This window comes from Motacilla alba, chromosome 9 (genome assembly GCF_015832195.1).
Source record: "Motacilla alba alba isolate MOTALB_02 chromosome 9, Motacilla_alba_V1.0_pri, whole genome shotgun sequence".
Classification (NCBI taxonomy): domain Eukaryota; kingdom Metazoa; phylum Chordata; class Aves; order Passeriformes; family Motacillidae; genus Motacilla; species Motacilla alba.
Window position 1 is genome coordinate 8,296,330 of NC_052024.1, and position 15,557 is coordinate 8,311,886.

At 43.4% G+C, this 15,557-nt stretch overlaps 1 protein-coding gene across 1 annotated transcript in view; it reads right to left on the reverse strand.

Moving 5' to 3' along the window:
- Positions 1–4,123: 4,123 nt before the first annotated feature.
- FARSB (phenylalanyl-tRNA synthetase subunit beta) overlaps positions 4,124–15,557 on the reverse strand; it is a 37,782-nt gene continuing 26,348 nt past the window's right edge. The window contains exon 17 of the mRNA XM_038145778.1: positions 4,124–4,804. Coding sequence (XP_038001706.1) covers positions 4,653–4,804 — 152 coding nt within the window. The 3' untranslated portion in view covers positions 4,124–4,652. The remainder of the gene's footprint in view (positions 4,805–15,557) is intronic.

The following is a 15,557-nucleotide window of genomic DNA, read 5'->3' on the forward strand; positions in this document are numbered from 1 at the left end:
AAATGACTGATGAGTCCTAGCTAAAAGAGCTTCCCAAGTGCAAGCACCCACTTCTCTTCCCAAGCTGTCCTGCTTGTCTCCTGCTCATTCCAGCTGCATGCTTTGGCTCCTCCAGAAGGATCCTGCTTTTTAAAAAACATTTTAAAAATAGATTGCTGGTCTACTAATGATTATTTGTTACAACACTTGCAGATGTAAATGTAATTAGTGCTGGGAGAATTTTGGGCGCTGGAATCACCTTCAATATCTGCTTCCAGTAGGCTAAACAGTTCACTGGAAGCCAATTTAATCTGTGCAATGATAGCATGACAACCCATGAACTGCAGAACATTTTGCATTAGTTGAGGAGCCTCACAAGGTTTTGTGGTCAAAAAGTGTACTTGAAACCAGACAGGGCCTCATCCTCCTCTCAGCATCACATCCTGCCTGGAAGTGGTGTCACTCCAAGTGCCCACAGCTGACCAGGATAAGCCCAGTTGCTGCAGCATCCCTGGGCCAGCTGGGTTGGGCAGGGCTTTCAGCTGGGCTCTGTGAGGCTGTGCTCCTGGGGGGCTCACAGGACCACAGCCACTGCAGGGCCGGGCTTGGAGAGGCAAGGTGAGACACATGACTCTTTCTGTATTTCAGTAACCTGAAGCACCAGCTCCTCACTGCAAATCCGTGTCTTTGCTGGCTTTGGAAATGCTCTTCATCCCTGCGGTGCAGATGCCTCTGCAGTTCCAAGGGGTGGTGGAGAATGAGGTTTTGTGGTGGGTTTGCTGGCCATGTTCTTTACTTTGTAAGACAAAGGCACCAGCGGAATCCTCTTGTAGGCACACTTGTATTTTAGAGTAAAACACTGCTTTTGATGTGAATGGAGTGGGAGGCAACTTCCAGAGTATCAGCCTGGGCTGTTGTGTTCTCAGTTCTGTCTGTGCTGTCTGTTCTGCTCCGGTGCTGCAGCTCTCCCTGCTGTGCCTGCCTACAGCTGAAGGGGTGATGCAAGACAATCTAAGCTGCCTTTGTTATGCTCTCAAGAGGGATGTAGCAGGCACCTCACCCATAGCTTAGCCCTCTCTGTCCTGCCTGGAGGCTGCCTTCTCCTGACCAGCTTACTTTGCAAATCGCTTTCTGGGCACGTGGTGCTGACCCAGGCTTCCTCCTCTCTGGGGCATCTCTGTGTGCTGGTGCCCCAGTGCAGAACCAGCTACTCTGTCAGAAGTCAAATGGATATTGCACATTTTGGCAGGGGTTAAGAGCCAAAGCAGCAAGCACTGAACTTCCTGCTTTAATTTTCCAGCAGTAACTTTGTCATGACCCCAGTCTCCTAATCCATCCAAGTTCCTATGCAAAATCACAAGCAACCTCATGACTTGCTTTTCTGGATGTAGTTGATGTAATTTAGGGAACAGAAGAAAAGTCCCAGTTTCACTTTTGACCCTTCTCAAATTGTGCTACAAGGAGAAGTTAGAAAACACAGGTGCCTCTCTGAACAGGGTGGAAGTGTGGCTGGGCAGTGGCTGGGGTCTTGCACATTTGCTGAGCCATGAGTAAAGCAGGGCCCTTGCTTGCCTCCTGCTCCTGTCAGAGCTTCCCTGCTGTCTCACTGTCTTCCCACCTGCCCCCTGTCACCCTGCTGCCACCCCGCCCTGGCAGCAGGCTCGGTTTCAAGGTCACTGGGCGGTCAGAGGTGTCACCTGTGCCAGGCCATGATCCCCTGGCAGGCTCCTGGCAGTGCTTTTGCCCAGCCTATTCCATCCTCACCTGCCAAACCAAGGCTGATTTAAATTTCAAGCGAGCACAGTGCCAGCCTGGAGATGGAAACAGTCCCAGGCATCACCTTTACATAAACACCCTTGTGCAATAGCAAGGGTAACCTGCAGGCAGCAGGGCCTGGGAGCTGCAGCCAGGCTCTCTCAGGGTTCTGCTCTTTGCAATATCACCACCAAAGCACAGCAAGGACAAACCCAGAGCTCAGAGCTCATGGCCAGCAGAATGGAACCCAGCAATCACTTAGACAGCACACTGAATCAGCTCTGATCTCCCTGTCACCAGCTCCCCAGCCTTTTCTGCTTGTGTTCAGATCCCCAGCAATGACCCTGTACCCACAGGGAGCAGGAGCAGGCCAAAAGTAATCCATAACTGAGGAGCAGTAGTTAAAAATCCCACTTCCAATGCTTGTTTAAAAAGAAAACCCAAGTTCAAAAGATGTTTAAAAACTGCTCAGAAGTCCCCACCAGCAGCAAAGGTTTCCTTTGCCAGAGCCCATAGCTACAGCAAAGGGTAAAAGCAAATTTCAGTGCTCAGTGGCTGGCTCCAGCACGAAGCTGTGTAATAACTACCTCGAGTACTGCACACAGCTATGAGCAGGCTGTAAATACCAGATAATTGCTTTGGAGCTATGAAATACAAAGCCTTGCAATAAATACACCAGACTTATATGAAGTGTCCCACTCATCAGGAATCACAGTTAATCCTGAGCTCAGCACTACAGCAGAGCTTGAATTTCATTGCAAGGCTGCTGGCACCATAGTTAACTGGAGGGGTCAGGGATTCTGAAGAGGCTTTTTAACCTTTCTCTCGATTCTCATCCTCTCCTTTTAGCAAGTAATGGTACTTACCTGGGACAAAGCTCGTGGTTTTAGAGCATTTAGCTGCCAATGCATGAGCAAATGGTATGAAAAAGAAGCGATCCTTAAAAGCCTCACAACACATGCCATTGCAGCTCAAGCCCTTAGTCCCAGCTTAATCTAGTCTTTACACTCAAAGGACAGCTAAATTCACAGGAGAATTGGGACACCCAAAGAGTCAGAAAATCTTGTGTAGAGAAATATATTTAGTGCACGCAAATATGCCTGCACTCTGCTGCAATGCAAATCTGCCTTATTGTCGTCCTAATCCCCGTGCATGACACACCAATAAACAAGGGGGGGTTAATACTTTCCATCTGCCTTGCAGATTGCTTCCCACACTGCGAGCCTGCCTGCTTACAGTTGTGTAGGCATCATGGAGAGAGAGATCCTGCAAATGCCAAGCTGCCTAATCCCCTGGGAGGTTTAAAATGTGAGCTGCAGTTTTCTCACTCTCCGTGGGCACTGGAGTCAGCCGTGCAACGTTTGGCAATAGCTATATTCTCATTTCACGTCTGTCATGCAGAGATAATTAAAATCTACACTTCCATCTGAGGGGAACCGTGGGGTTTCCAGATGGGTAACTGTAGAGCATATTTCATACTGGATTATCACTTGCACCAAAAAGCCTTGCCTGTTGCCTTCCCACCTGTTGAGATTATTGATGGGGCTGCCATTGAAAAGCCCTCGTGGGCCCAGGGATAGGGGTCTGTGCAGCTCCTACAAGCTTACCTCACACTGCACATCTCTGCTCGGTGGGGCAGTCACTGTGACACCCTTCCCAGATGTCCACTCTTGGACAGGCCACTGCTGGCTCTCACAGCAGAAAGGAGCCACAGTGCATCAGCCTAACACAAAATACTGGCTGTGGCTGGCCTGCGGCATTAGCAATGGGTATAGTATTGCAAAGGAGGGACAGCCAGCTCCACAAGGCTGCCAGTCAAGAGCTGCTTCAGTGTACTGAGCTGACCACCCACTTGGTGACATTCCTGCAGAAAGGAAGGATTGGGCACCACTATGCTGGATGGAGCTTCTCAGTTTCAGAGAGAGCAGAGGCACAATGCACGAAGCTGTGACACGACCGCTGCCAGAAAGCCACCTAGAAGGAAAAGCCTGACCCATGAGAGGTTCTCATGTCCTGGCAGGGGTAGAACTGCCAGAAAAGTAACCCCGCCCAAAAGCTGTATGGTCCCGCTGCACAGCTGGGGTCCAGAAAGCCCTGGTGGGGCTGGGAGTGCAGCGGGCCCACGCTCACTTCTGCAGACAAACATGCCAGCCTCAGGCAGACAAAGGCTTTGATAGTTTTCTGCTACTCATGCAAAGCACCACTGGCATATGCTCTTAAATGCACTTCCCCATTTGGTTTGGAGCTTCAAAAACTGCTAGGCTGACATCAACAATGAAAAAAATTTAATTCCACCCCCTTCCCTTTCTGAATTTAGAATGATAAAGGACCAACAGTTATGTCTGGAGCAGGGAAGCAGATATTACACACATCTTGCTTACAAAATAGCTCTGGTTTTCATGAAACAAGTTTATTTTCCTCCCCCAGCCATTGATGAGCACATGACAACCGTATAGAATAAAAGCTCAACTCCTTAGTTCTGCTCACATTCACTCAACATTTGCTCTAATCAATTATCTTATTTCATGCAGTAAGAAAAGAATGAGATTCCTGTTATGCAGCCATAATCAGTTACAGTATGAAGCTGTGTCTGTGGAACATTTCTGATTTTGAAAACTAATCATGTGCTCTGCCATTACATTTCTCTTGTAAAACCCTGGGCTTTGACCCAACTTGTTTCTTCCCGCCTGCCCTTTGAAAACATTGAGGGCACAGCCTGGTCCGAGATCCCACATTCCTTCCCTGCAGAAGCCAGCCAGATTGCACTGCACAGAACACATTTACTCAGGGAGACAGGATCTGTTTTTCTGGTTTATTGGAACATAAAAGCCCAAGCGGATGTCCCCTGGGAGGCAGACAAAAGAGGAGAGGGTGCTGCATGTGACAGTGGACGGCTGTCCGAGATAAAAGTCACGTCTTCACACGAAGGGCTCAATATTGATCTCTAGGACAGAGCAAGGCATGGTGAGCTCAAACTTGGTGATAACATCAGGGTGTACCACTCCAAGTTTCCCAATGCTTTGACCTTTGGCAAAGACCTCAGCACAGCGACCAGGAAAGAAAGCAGTGCCTGGAAAGAAAGTGAGAGAAAAATCAATATTTCTTTGGGCCGGAGGAGTCAATAGGCATTTAACGTGCAGAACAAAGCTCTCAGTATTAAATGGTTCTCTGTGCTGAGATGCTCAGAAGGGGCTCTCACATTCTTGCATTAAGAGTTGTCATGATTGATAGAGAATGAGAAAACACTGAGTTAAAAATAAAATGTAAAGCCCAAAGCATGGGCATTTTTCACACTCAATTGTTTTGACTAAGTTCCTCCTGCAACAGAAATTAGCACAGTTGAGTCAGAGGGCTACTGAAATAAAGAACTTTTGCAGCCTTCAGGCTATTTAACATCTGAATGTCTCCCACCTTAGTCTGTTTAAAGAAATAAAGCTTGCTGTCATCTGAGGGGTAAGTTGGCATGTCACCCTTGTTTGCCTGTCACATAATTAAAAACAACCTGCTTTCCTCATCTGAGGAAGAACGTTTTAAGCAGTCTGCTATACACCACAAAACTGAAACAATGAACCTCAAAGAAAGCCAAAGATCATCTTCCTCTAACCTCCACCCAGGTCCCAATTTTGAAATGTTACATGGAAGCTTTTTCCTAAAAAAGCAGTTAGATTTGCCATGAAGCACTTGGAGCAGCTGTGCTTTTCATGGAAAGACTTTCCTACCTGGGAACTTCCACGGGTGTGTGGTGGCTCTACCAGCACTATGTTCAAGCTGGTCTATTGCAACTAAACTTGCAATTTTTTGGCCTCTGTCCTGAGGTGAGTGGCATTTTTATCTGACGGACCTTGTAAAGACAAACTCAAACCAGACCAGCCAGTTGCTCCTTCTGAAAGCACATTTTTCCAAACCAGTGTGGAAGCAAGGCACAGTGTGTGGGACACCCCGTGAGCAGTGCTGCAGGCAATGCTGGGACATCAAGGGGAAGGGGAGAGGATGAAACAAAGCCACTGAATCCTACAGATTCTGAATCCTCAGAAAGCTCCTCCACCCTTCAGAGTCCTCTGCAAAAGGATCACAAGAATTTCTGGCAGCAACTTACTCTCTGGTTGCACCAAATGCTACGTAACGTTCAGGATCAGCCCAGGACATTTTACTGTGTGTACAAGGAGCTACTTAAAAAGGCAATAATGTCCAAATGAACCTCAAACCTCAGGAACATTTTCATGATACTCTGACCACTAGTGGTCAAGTCCAGAGATATTCTCTGTTACCTCTCCAGTGGAAATAACTCATTTAAGAAGTGTCTCCTATGAGGTTTGTAGTTGTAACTTGCAGCTACAAGAAAGCAATTAGGTCTTTTTCTTGCCCGAGTTGCTGCAAGTGCAAATTAACTTCAATGTCCACTTCAATTTTGGCCACCTTGAGAAATCTGACCACAGTAGTAAATGACCACAGTAACATTGCTTAAAGGCTGTTTTAAAAATATCCAGAAGCAGAATCCTTTAAATTATCCAGTTCCAGTCTTAGCTACGAGCACAAACCAACTACTTACACTGGATGTGCAAAGTGAAATTACCTCACCCTGGATGCTACTGGCACATGACTCCAGCCAAAGAGACACTTGCCACTGCCAGGCTGCACTATTCAAAACAAGATGAAGCAAATTTAGAAAAGAGTCAAATGTCACACATACAGATCACTCTGCAGATTGTCCGTGAAAACATAACCTAAAAATAAAGTTGCCTTTTACTTAGTGGTAAAGGCTCTTCCTATTTGTAAATAAAGATGGTATTGTACCAAAGATGGGAGCAGCACACAGAGACTTTCTTTTAGACACTTGACTGTAAGCTTGAACTGGCACAAAAGCAAGAGCCAAGCAGAAGTTCATAAGTTGGTGTGGTACCCCTCTATAAATCTACAGGAAAAAAAGAGCTTTGACAGTAGGTCAGTTAAAAAGCTGTGAGTCTGACTTGTCTGTTCTTCTGAGCTTCCTTCTGTGTAGTCTTGGGAAAGTTATTTTATCTTCTTGCACATCTAGACCCAGCTATGTCATGAGACTTAATTGTTTTTAAACTTCTTGTAGATATCTGATGGGGTCTAAAATAATACTGTCCTCAGTCAATCTAACAAGGGCAGTTTCCCAGATCTGTGCCACTTCCCATTGTGTGAAACAACGCTGTTTTCATACACAACAAATGCTCTGCTATCCATCAGCAGTTGTTGGTCTCCTAGTCCCAGTGAGTTCCAAATATGCTGCTCCAGGCTATGGGTTAGACACTGAGCAGAATTTTCCATCTCATGCAGCAACTGATGCTGGACCACGATGTTACTTTTCTTTGCACTGCCTTGCTGCTAAGAGGGAGATATATAATTAATACCAAGGGGGAACATTTAGGTCCCCAAAGTGCAGGAAATGGGACCTTCAAACAACGTCTCAATTTCTAGTTAAGCTGACCCTGAAATGTTGGCTGCTTCACACAGCAGTCACCAGTGTGCCCCATGCTCTGCAGATATGGCAATTGCAGGGCACAATTCTGTGGCTGGAAAAGATCAGACAATAAGAAAATATAAATGAAAGAACCTGTTAAAAACTTTAGAGTCCCCATCTGTCCAGCCAACACATGGCTCTTGCACCAAAGAAACATGAGCTGAGAAACAGGTTTACAGAGAGTTTATGAACTCTGGTTCATAATGGAACCATTATTATGGTAATTGGCTGCACTACAGAATGCTTCAAAGTATATTCCTGCCTGCCAAAAGGGCCTCCAGACTGCATCCCTCAGGGGGGATCTAAAGCTTTCCTCATCTGAGTGACTCTTCCTTTGACCACACAGGTGGTAAGGGAGGGAGGCTGGCTGATGTGTTGGACCAGGTGGTGTTGCTCCATGTGCCTCTGCCATGGAACCAGAATTTGGAGCAAATGTAAGCCCTAGGTTAAAAAATTCACATATTGAACGGGAAGCAAAGAAGGAAAAAAAACCTCAGAAGAAACATGAAAAACCTGAGCAGAAATGGGGGAAAGAGAAACAACCATTTGCAGCTGGGGGAGAGCTTTGACTGAGGGACCAACCACAAGCATAAAAGGAGACCTGAGCTAGAGGAACCTGCTGTGCTGGGGTAAGACACGGGCTGCAGGAGGACCTGAGAGACCCCATGGAGCAGGGCAGCAAACCAGGAGGGTCATCAGAATAGCTAGGAAACAAAGGTAAGGGCTCTTGTCATCCTCATTTGTGTGTTTATGGTATTATCAAGTAAATAGGAATGGTGGTTAGGATTTCTAACAAAGCTTCTGTTATGGACTGGGCAGTGTTATGTGACTTCAACTCTTGAAGTAAAGTAGAAGCTCCAGAGCAAGAGTCAAGGCTGTATGAAAGGCATGTGCTGAAGCTACTTGCATGCATGGGAAATCAGCAAAAAGTGCACACACTGTTACTTTGTGTAAGTCGCATCAGAAGCTGAAGCCCAGCGCTCTAAAGCTTCAGTAAAGCCTTCATGTCAAAAGCAGTCTTTCCAGAATCACTGGCAGCTGTGACCTGCAGCTTGTGAGCAGGAGTTCACCATAGTTTGTCCTGCCTGTCTATGCAGTATCATCTGAGAGTAGCATGGTTGTGAAGAGCATGGTCTTCCCCCAGAAGCTGTCCCTGGTCAGGGAGGCACAGAAGCACACCTGGAGGCCCCACTCTGAGCAGGTGTGTCAGGAAGGCATTGTGTTTGCTGCTGGTGCAATTATCCTGACAGGCTGCTCTTGTAGGTCCAACTGGTTGGTTGTACCATTAACTACACTGAGAGTTAAAATTCATTTTAAAATTGTAGTTTACTGTAACTTCTGCTTTAAGGGTAGCAGATTTATCCCTCTTGACGTAGCAAATCCTTTCTGCTCTGCACACAAATAAACTTCATAAGCTTCACCTTGAAATCTAGTCAGAGATTGTGTTGTCCTTGCTGATAGAGACCCAGACAATGCCAGAGGAAGCCTGAAGGTCTAGCAGTGGAAATCCACCTCTTAATGTCAGGTGTGTAAGTGGTAGTTAGGAGAAGGGTGGGGTGAAATCCAATATACCTTCCTAAGGAAGGGATGCCAAAGCCAGCCCTGTCTTATGCTGACACACTACACGCAAGGGAAAGACAAAAGCTGCTTCTCGTGGCTGCAAGTAAGAATTTAATTTCTAATGTTCAGTGATGTAGAAGTAATACCTTTAATTAAAGCTTCTGTAGCATGTCCTCAAAATCCATAATTGCCTTTCTGTATTCAGGCAACAGGGCTACTTTGATTGCTTTGGGGTAATTCTTTGGCCAATAATCCAACAGAGCATGTAGTCTTTAGCACATTTTCTGGCTAATTGACCCTCAAAGAGCTCTGAGTTCCCTGCACTCTTTGTTGTCAAACACCTTGCACAGTTTCTTTTCTCTACCTTTCTCTCCCTTCCTTTCAAAAAGAAATAGATTAAAGTTGTGTTATAGGCCTGCAGTTGCACTAAGCCTTCAAACCCACTTGTTTGTTCCTGTCATTTGAAGGAACACTGGAAGCTGAAGCTTAAGGAGGTAACAGAGCAGAGCTTATCTGGCCTCAGCAGCCTTTCATCTTCATTCTCCTCCCTTTAGTCCAGCTGCCCTTTCACTACCTCACCCCAGCTCACCTGGGGAAGTATTTTGCCTGTGCTGCACTGGATGGAATTTAGTTTTGTGAGGTTAGATGTTGGCTTTAGGATCAAGTTCTTCACACTTTTGACCGATTTCCTTCTTTTGGCAGAAAATGCAAGTCAAAGGCAGAGTCAGGGGACACTATCATCCCAGGCAGTGTGGTAAAAGGCAGCCCCCTCTTTCTCCCCACTACACAGCACAGAAAGGCTCCCAGAACCTTATGCAAACCAACAACCTCAAAATCAGACCTTGTCATGGAATGATTTATCTTCAGCTAATTCTTAAAATCACAGACACCTCAAATCTTCCATGATTTTTGGAACAAGCTGGGAGACCAATTGTTCTCATAAAATGCATATTGTCACCAGTTTTTCTCCCTTATATTCTTAAGTCTAGAAAAACCATACTTTGGGATCAGTGGGATATTTGTCAACTTCAGTCTCTTGATTTGTAAATGCTGACTAAAGCTGTGCCAGAACAACTGCATTTCCCCAGATCACACCTAACTGTGGTGACACACCAGGAAATTCAAATTAGTACAATTAAATTTAAGGCATGTTCTTTAATTACCCCCTCAAGAAAATAATTACCACTTGACAAAAATCACAGAATCAATATCTGTGTGCTGTGAATGAATATGTCCTTGTCTAAAGGGCATCTTTCATTCTGATCTCTTCCTCTGTTTTTCCAAAAGCCTCCTCATGCAGGGCAGAGCAGAAGAGGGTAAAGTGACAATCAATTATTTACCTGGACTGCTACACCGGATATCCAAAAATAGAGTGTTTGAGTCCTTGTGCAGACAGTGAGGCTGGGAACATGGAGAATCATCCACAGATTTGCAGTGGTCAGGCAGTAAATCATCTTCTCCTATTACAACTAAGTCAATGGCTGAGATCCTATTAATTTCTATTTCAGGGAGGGTGTGAGGAAAACTAACCCTTCTATCTCATAAGAACCCTCATATACAATCCCACAAGCTGGATTTGTTTTTCATTCTTGCTGTGGAATGTCCCAGGAGCTTTAACAGAGGTTGTTTGGTGTTGCTGGATGTCAGAAAGTGGTTCAAGAATGCAGTAGGTTTGAGGCACCTCTTTATTCACCTGTGCTAGCCTCAGACACTTAAAATTATCTGTGTAAAATCACTGTGTTCCTGCCTTTCCTAATGGAAGGTAATACTTGGGTGGATGCTGAGGCTAAGGAATGCAGGTATTTGGGGTTCTCTTATTAAATACTGCATGCAGGAAAAAAACAAAGAAGTAGGAAACCTAAAAAGAAATCTATCAAATTCAATGTATTTCTCTAGAAATCAGTATTTGTGTATAAAGCTCAAAAATTTGCCTTTGTGGGGCAGCTGTGAGAAACAGCAACTCTCCACTGGAGTTCAGTTGCTTTGCAGAGTTACCATTACACAGTTAATCTTTGCTATTAGGCTGGTTTATCTGATTTATCCAGCTTTATCTGAAATGTTATACTTTGTCTAAAAGTCACAAACCTAAGCTGATATTATGTCACAGCTATTCTGTCTATAAAACTAAGGAATTCCAAATCCCAAGTAAAGCTCACTTTTTTTACAAAAGAAGTCTTGCTATTTCACTTGAGCTAGAGAACACAAAGCTTTGAATATTAAAAAAACTCAATTTATTTGAGTCCTGTGAGTGTTTTTATCACTCCTTGGATATCTAAAGGAATGATTCATCCTTGCAAACAACAGAATCTGTCAGAAACTAGGAAACAATAAACCATATGCTTTCTGGCAGGGGGTGTAACATACTCTGTGTGTGCACAGCAAGGCAGCAGGTTTTAGCTTGTTAGGCTCTGCTTTCATACAGGCACTAGAGAATAACAAGAACCAGCTCTAAGCCAGGCTGCAAGTCTACTTTAGTGTGTCACATTTGGTTTGCATGTTGTTTAATCACTCCTGTCCCAGAGCAAGCTGCCCTCCTCTCCCAGTGACTTGACTGAGATAACCAAGAGGCACCTCATGCTCTGCTTTCACAGCTCCCCCATTTCATGCCTTTCAGAAAACAACACGACAAACTGGCAGGGTTTGACTGATTAATACATCATTAAACAATGAATCTCAGCAGCCACTGCAACTGTTCATCACTTAGTTTTAGCAAGTAAGGCTTATGTTGCCAAGCAATGCCTCGTGGCTGAAGCACAGTGGCTGCAGCAGGAACAGAAGTGCCTGAGCTGAGGGTGAGCTCAGCATTTCTCTGTGAATCTGTTCCTTCCTAGCACGTGCACCACAAGCTAAGTGTCGGAATCCAGAACATCCCTCTGGGTGCCCTGGATGCCAGAGCCGCTGGCAGGGGGCTCTGAGACCCTGGCATGCAGCCAAAGACACACGTGGGGTTTTGATCTTAGCCCATGGAGCAAATTACCAACTCTGTATGAAGAATTACAAGCCACACACACAAGTTTAGGTATTGTAGTAGAAGTAGTCACGGAGTGAAAGGAAGGATTTTTGAGTGCTGTACAGGGGGGTTTTAAGCCTTGTACGCAGGGGTCCAAGTTTTGTACATGGGGGTCAGGGGTTCTAAGATGGAGGGATTTGGGTGTGCCCTGTCCTCTTTCTTTCTCCTTCCTAACCTCCATGTCTTTGGTGATGTTGGCACTCACAGATTGGTTTAGAGTAGAAAGTCACCATTCAATATAGATGATAGGCATTGGGGAAAAGGTATAAACATGTAGTACGTAATATATGATATAAAAGATGGCACCAGCCCCCTGGGAGGGCAGTGTGCCTTTGTCTGAGCTGCTGAACGGGCCACAGCAGTTCAGAGAGAAGAATCTTTTGGATAACCAACAATAAACTACCTTGAGAATGGACAACAGAAGACTACTGAGCCTTTCTTTGAAGGCACGGGTTGGAGGAGAGACTTTTCCATCTTTCGGGGTCACCCCAATCCGGGGCTGGAAACCCCACAGCTAAGATAAAGTCAGTTTCTCCACCATGGGCAACAGGTATCTTTGAAGTCTGCATTCACACTGATCTAAACATTCGAGGCAATATCTTGCAAATTCATGTTTAAAATGTTACTGCAGAAATAAAAAGAAAAAAAAGGAAGATTAAATTTGAAGCGCTGCCCCGCTGCCTTCATATCAAAGCTGAAAAATCACACCAGACTGGAGAACTGCTGAACTATAAAATCTAAAATTGACATGCTTACATTTGGTGGCATTAATATCAGTATGGTAGTGAAAATGAAAGGAGATACAGCCACAGCAGGCTGAGCAGATGAGAATGGAATTGAAAGATGGAGCTGTAGGGATGGGCAAATGCAGCATTTCTTCAGAGAAGCCAGAACTTCACCCTGAGCTGTGCTATTGTTGTTCTTTCTGCTACTGCCTTGGATGAATAATTTCTTATATTTATAAGAAATAATTATGAATAATTTCTTTCTCTTTATAAAGAAGGCTTTGCAATATTGAAAACATAGTCTATGATTAAGAAATAATTTTCTATTTAAAAATGTAAAAAAGTTGGAAAAAGGAAATTAAAAAAGGAAATTACCTAAATCTATAATTATACAATGCAAACCTGTGCCAGACATTTAAAATTCTTGATGCAAGGAAGACTTTTATCTGTAAAGACTTGTTATGATGTGTGATTTAAAAAGATAGCTGCTTTTGGGGGGGCAAAACCAAAGGAATTAAACTCTGAAGAGGCCCCTCCAGTAAAGGAACAGCAGAAGAGCAAAGAGTTGTCAGGGAGAAGACAATGACATCTTGAGCTCAAGGAACAGAAATGCCAGTGATTTAGACAGTTCTGGTTGGTACAAAAACTGATAGAAAATGAAAACCCTTAACTGTCAGGAAAAATGCTACTACTCCTTGGAGCATGCCTAACCTGTCAGAATAAGATGAAATGGGAAGAAAAATATTGTAATCTTTAATAGTTAATACTTGCAAAAAGAGGCACTAGAAGACAGTATGACAGTAGAAGATCACTCCTGTCTCTTTCCAAATTGACTTGACACCTTTCCTCACAGTGTTTTTGCAGTTGCCATAGATTTTTTTTCCCCCTCCCACTACAGGACATATAGTTCTAAATGAGTCAATTAAAAGGAGTTTCTCTTCTAAAATAATCTTCTGGATTTGAGAAACTAATACTTTCTTTGTTCTCTAACTGAATTTCTTTTATTTCATATGTGGGGAAAAAAGTGTGTCAAACATAATTTGGTGATGAAAGTTTAAAAGACAAAGAAGTCTAAGCCTGTCAAACCTTTTATTATCCCATGCTGTGCTAAAATAATGTACTTTAACTCACACACCTTTTTGGGGATAAGGGTTGATACTTGAAGAGTATCAGGAAGGGACATTCAAGGAGTTTTAGAGAGGAGCTGAAATGACCGCAGGAAAGGAAAAAGCCCTTTCAACAGTGTAACACAAAGCTAAAGAGATGAGACCTATTTCTAAAATCAAACTCTGGGTTTTCCCATAAATTCTGTGCTGCTTGGCCTACCAGCATCATTTCCAACAGCAAGACACCTCTGAGGTATCCAGTGCCAGAGTGTGCTGCCAGATTTTGATAAACCAAAGCATTTGGAGATGACTCTAAATACTGTAGACTCCCACTTTGGCTACATCAATAATATAGGCAACCCTCCTGTTTCACATCTTTCCTGGGTACCTCCTTGGGTATTAATGCAGTTAAAATCAAATTTGAGGCATTAGCACCCGAGTGGGAAGATACTTGATAGAACAGAAATAAGCTTGGCACAAATTTATAAGGATTTAGTTCCTATAAATCTGAATACCTGCATTACAGAAAGAAGAGACTGGAGATAAAAGGCAATTAAAGGGACATAAAGCAAGCAGCCACACCCACTTTATTAAATAATTCAATGCAATTTTGAGTTGTTAGAACTAAGTTCCCTTGATGCTACAGAAAAATCTGTTCAAGAGAAAGGGATGAGAAATTAATTAGATCTCAAAGTAGTGGCCAACACTGGAAAAGCAACAAGAGCTAGTGACAAACATCCAAGTTTGTGAGAATTTATAATTAAGCCGTTTTAATGATCACTGCTGGCACTTCTGAAACCTCTTGCAGAATTAGAGTGATACATTTTAAAGTACTAAAAACAGTCAGGTTTAAGGAAAAAAGCACCTGTTCTTACCTCTCACTATTAATTCATTAAGCTGTCTGCAAGGTAGGGAGGGGATGAAACAGTGGAAGACCTTCAAGAAGAATTTATTTGATAAATGAGAACTAGCAGTTTTCTAATAAAAAATAATTATGTTTTTGTCCAAAACCCTATCCATATTTAGTGCTGAAATGAATGTGGTCAAAAATCAGAAAGTTCCTTAGAGACAAAAATGAGAGAAATAATTTGCACTTCAGAAAATGTGATTAATAACAGTGGCTGAAATTCATCAAGGAACTGAAAAAATTAGGAAAGATTAATTACTGGCTGCAGTAAAGACAGCATTTAAAAAAGACTTAAGGATATTGAAAACAAATTGTAGGTAGAGTACTTTCATTTACTAACAAGACTGCCTAAAGACACAGAAGTGTAATAAGTTTTTAATAAGTATTTATTTTCATCTGAGGTGGGGGGAGGTGTTATTGAGTAAAGTGTTGTCCAGTCCACTGAAAAAAAGAAGAGTATGTCTGTTACATCTACCAGGATGTTTCTAAAACACCAGGAGTCTCAGGCATCAGAATTGTGGTGCAATTCTCAGAGCAAATATCCTGCCTGCTCCTGTTAACTTGGAGTTCCAATACTGGAAATTCAGCAGTACTGGAAAAATGTTAATGTGGTGCCAGTATTCCAAGGTGGATGATCTAAGGTGATCCTCACTGTTAAAAAAAATTGTGGGGTAGTGGCAAAAGTGAAACTAGCAGGAGAGGAGTACAGTGAGTGACCAGCTGATGTGTTTTATTAAGAATGGATGTTTTCAAACAAATGTGATTATAGATAAACTTGTCATTTGAAAGACTATCCAATGGCACCTATAAGAATGCCAGTTAAGTGGACTAAGAATTGTCTGATACCTCCCAGTATGTCAGAAATGATATTTGGAGGCCTGGTAAAAAAAAAAAAAAAATTGGCATATTTCCTTTAGTTATCTATGAGTAAATAGACAATTATTGACATTTGTGACCAATGCAAAGGCTGCCAAGAGGCAGCTGAAAGGCCAGGATGGCCATTAAGAGCAATCAAGCTACAATTTCTTAA